The 3,644-nt window shown below is 63.8% G+C and overlaps 1 protein-coding gene across 2 annotated transcripts in view; it reads left to right on the forward strand.

The window, feature by feature from the left end:
- The first annotated feature begins 477 nt into the window (after positions 1-477).
- SKOR2 (SKI family transcriptional corepressor 2) overlaps positions 478-3,644 on the forward strand; it is a 49,779-nt gene continuing 46,612 nt past the window's right edge. Inside the window, exons 1-2 of one of the 2 annotated variants that reach the window (XM_074201740.1) lie at positions 493-2,077; positions 2,126-3,276. In XM_074201740.1, the coding sequence (XP_074057841.1) occupies positions 493-2,077; positions 2,126-3,276 (2,736 nt within the window). Of the gene's footprint in view, positions 3,277-3,644 lie in introns of both variants that reach the window. The other variant, XM_074201739.1, reaches the window with a different exon arrangement.

The following is a 3,644-nucleotide window of genomic DNA, read 5'->3' on the forward strand; positions in this document are numbered from 1 at the left end:
GTTGATGTCTTCTTCCCCTCCCCCACCAAAATCAGTCCATTTGCAGGAAATTAGTAGCAGTGCCCCCAGGTTTCCCATTCTTTTTTACACTACAGTTGCTATCAGTTCCATTTTATTATTTGCAAGACCTAGTTTACATGATCAGGATTCCTCAGGACACTTTTGGATTTTTAAGAAAACTTTTGGCGTGTCAGAGTTTCCTCCTAGCTGTTTCATATTTGAGTATTTGGGGGGGGGGAAGTAAGGAAAACGCACAGGAAAAAAAGTAATCCTTGTTTTTATAATGCTTTTTTGTGAGGGAGAAATATGTTCTTGAAATATGATAGTTGTAGAGTGTTATCCTATCCCGGCTGTTCCCGACAGCAAGTGATGACAATTTTCTCAACAACTGTTCTAAACTAAAATGCCCAAGCTCAATACTTTGTTCTCCTTTATTTCCTAGTCTACAAGCAAGACCAAGGGGAGTCCATTCGAGGGCCCACGGTTGAAGAGATGGCCACCAGTCCTCTTCCAGGACCCAATGACATCCTACTGGCTTCCCCGTCCAGTGCCTACCAGCCTGATCCCCTGAGCCAGCCCCGGCCTGGCCATGCCAGCATGAAGCCCAACCAGGTGGGCCAGGTTATTCTCTACGGGATCCCCATAGTGTCATTGGTGATTGACGGGCAGGAGAGACTATGCTTGGCCCAGATCTCCAACACTCTACTGAAGAACTTCAGCTATAACGAGATCCACAACCGGCGGGTGGCCCTGGGCATCACTTGCGTGCAATGCACTCCGGTACAACTGGAGATCCTGCGGCGGGCGGGAGCCATGCCCATCTCCTCTCGCCGATGCGGTATGATCACCAAGAGGGAAGCGGAGCGCCTCTGCAAGTCGTTCCTGGGTGAAAACCGGCCGCCTAAGCTGCCCGATAACTTCGCCTTCGACGTGTCGCACGAGTGCGCGTGGGGCTGCAGGGGCAGCTTCATCCCGGCCCGTTACAACAGCTCCCGGGCCAAGTGCATCAAGTGCAGCTACTGTAACATGTACTTCTCGCCCAACAAGTTCATCTTCCATTCGCACCGAACGCCGGAGGCCAAGTACACGCAGCCCGACGCCGCCAACTTCAACTCCTGGAGACGCCACCTCAAGCTCACCGATAAGAGTCCCCAAGACGAGCTGGTCTTCGCCTGGGAGGACGTCAAGGCCATGTTCAACGGCGGGAGCCGCAAGAGGGCCCTGCCGCAGCCGGGCTCCCACCCGGCCTGCCATCCCCTCACTTCGGTCAAGGCGGCGGCGGCGGCCGCGGCCGCGGCCGCGGCGGTGGCCGGGGGCGGGGGGCTGCTGGGGCCGCACCTGCTGGGGGCGCCGCCGCCGCCGCCGCCGCCGCCCCCTCCCCTGGCCGAGCTGGCCGGAGGCCCGCACCCGCACCACAAGCGGCCCCGCTTCGACGACGACGAGGACTCGCTGCAGGAGGCCGCCGTGGTGGCCGCCGCCAGCCTCTCGGCCGCCGCCGCCAGCCTCTCGGCCGCGGCCGCCGCGGGCAGCGCCGGCGTCGGGGCCGGGGGCGCGGCGGGAGGCGGGGGCGTGGGGGGCGTCGGGGCCGGAGCGGCCGGGGGCCCCGGGGCGGGCAGCAAGGGCCCTCGCAGCTACCCGGTCATCCCCGTGCCCAGCAAGGGCTCCTTCGGGGGGGTCCTGCAGAAGTTTCCCGGCTGCGGGGGCCTCTTTCCTCACCCGTACACCTTCCCGGCCGCGGCGGCCTTCGGCCTGTGTCACAAGAAGGAGGACGGAGCGGCCGGGGCCGAGGCCCTGGGGGCGGCCGGAGGAGGGGCAGCCGGAGGTGCCGGCGGGGCGCAGAAAGCGGGGCTGTCGGGGCTTTTCTGGCCCGCGGGGCGCAAGGACGCCTTCTACCCGCCCTTCTGCATGTTCTGGCCGCCCCGAACCCCCGGCGGGCTCCCCGTGCCCACCTATCTACAGCCCCCTCCCCAGCCCCCGACGGCCCTCGGCTGCGCGCTGGGCGAGAGCCCCGCCTTGCTGCGCCAAGCTTTTCTGGACCTGGCCGAGCCGGGCGGCGGCGGAGGGGGAGGAGGAGCAGGTGGAGGAGGTGGGGGCAGCGGAGGCTCGGGCGCAGAAGCCCCTCCAGCCCCGGGGCCGCCGCAGCCACCCGCGGCTGCCAACGGCGGCGGCTCCGGGCCGCCGCCCCAGCCGTCGGGGGGAGCTGGCACGCGCGAGGCCCTCTTCGAGTCGCCCTCGGGCAGCGGAGACTGCAGCGCGGGCTCCACTCCTCCCGCGGACGGGGCCGGAGGCGCGGCTGGGGGCGGCCGGGTGCCGGCGCCTCACCATGCCCATCTCCTAGAGGGCCCAGGAGGACGGAAGGCTGCAGGCGGGGCGGGCAGCGGCAGCGCCGGGGGCTACCACCACTCCAGCGCCTTCCGGCCGGTCGGGGGCAAGGACGACTCGGAGAGCCTGGCCAAGCTTCACGGGGCCTCGGCGGGCGCGGGCGGACAGCACCACCCTCACCCGCCGCACCACCACCACCACCACCACCACCACCCGCACCACCACCACCATCATCACCACCACCATCACCACCCTCAGCCGCCCTCCCCTTTGCTACTCTTGCAGCAGTCGGAAGAGCCGGGGCCCGAGCGCCACCACCCGGCCCCGCCGCCCCCCCCCGCCGCCCCCCCCCCGCCCCCTCCCCCGCCGCCCCCGCCGCAGCCCCACCACCGCCTGCTGTCCCCCGGGGGCACCAGCTGCAGCTACCCCAGTGAGGACAGCAGCGACGACGAGGAAGACGAGGAAGAGGAGCAGGAAGTGGATGTGGAGGGCCACAAGCCCCCCGAAGGCGAGGAGGAGGAGGAGGAGGAGGAGGAGGAAGGCCGGGACCCCGAGGAAGAGGACGAGGAGGAAGAGGGAGGAGGCGTGATGCTTGGGGACCCCTTAGTCGGAGGCAGCCGTTACCTACAAGGCCGAGGGCTACCAGAGAAAGGAGGCAGCCGAGAGCGGCCAGCTGGCTCCTTCCCCCTCGTCCTTAACACCTCCAGGCTACAGCAAGAGGAGGAGAAACTGGGAGACCATGGCAGTCCAGACCTGCACCCTCCTCCTCTTCCTCCTCCTCCTCCTCCTCCCCCTCCTCCACCACCACCACCTCCTCCTCCTCCTCCTCCTTCTCTTCCTCCTCCCCTTGCTACTCAGAAAGGAGGGAGCGGCAGCAGTAGCAGCAGTGGAGGTAGCAGCCCCAGCAGCCCAGTCCACCATCCATCACTGGAGGAGCAGCCCTCCTACAAAGATGTAAATATCCCCTTTAGGCTCCTTCAAGCTAATTATTATTATTTAAATGCACCTTTAGGCTGAATCGGTTACATATGCACCAGAAAAAGATGGATCACCAGATTTCCCCACAGAAATGAAATATTCAATGTGTTTGGTAGGGTTTCTTTCCTGCCATAAAGATGTGGTTTCTGATCCTTTTTTCGCAAAGCCTCTTGATGGCCTGGGACTTCCATTCCTCCCTTATTTAAGTTAGTTGATTGTGGAGTTGGAAAAGACCCCTTAATCGACCCAGTCGGGTCTTCTAATCCTAGAGTTCCCTCTCTCCCCTGCAGAGAACAATTGTTCCCCAAAGAGTAACTGAGTGACTAAACTAAAGTAATTTGAAT

Source organism: Macrotis lagotis, chromosome X (genome assembly GCF_037893015.1).
Source record: "Macrotis lagotis isolate mMagLag1 chromosome X, bilby.v1.9.chrom.fasta, whole genome shotgun sequence".
In the NCBI taxonomy this organism is placed as follows: Eukaryota; Metazoa; Chordata; class Mammalia; order Peramelemorphia; family Peramelidae; genus Macrotis; species Macrotis lagotis.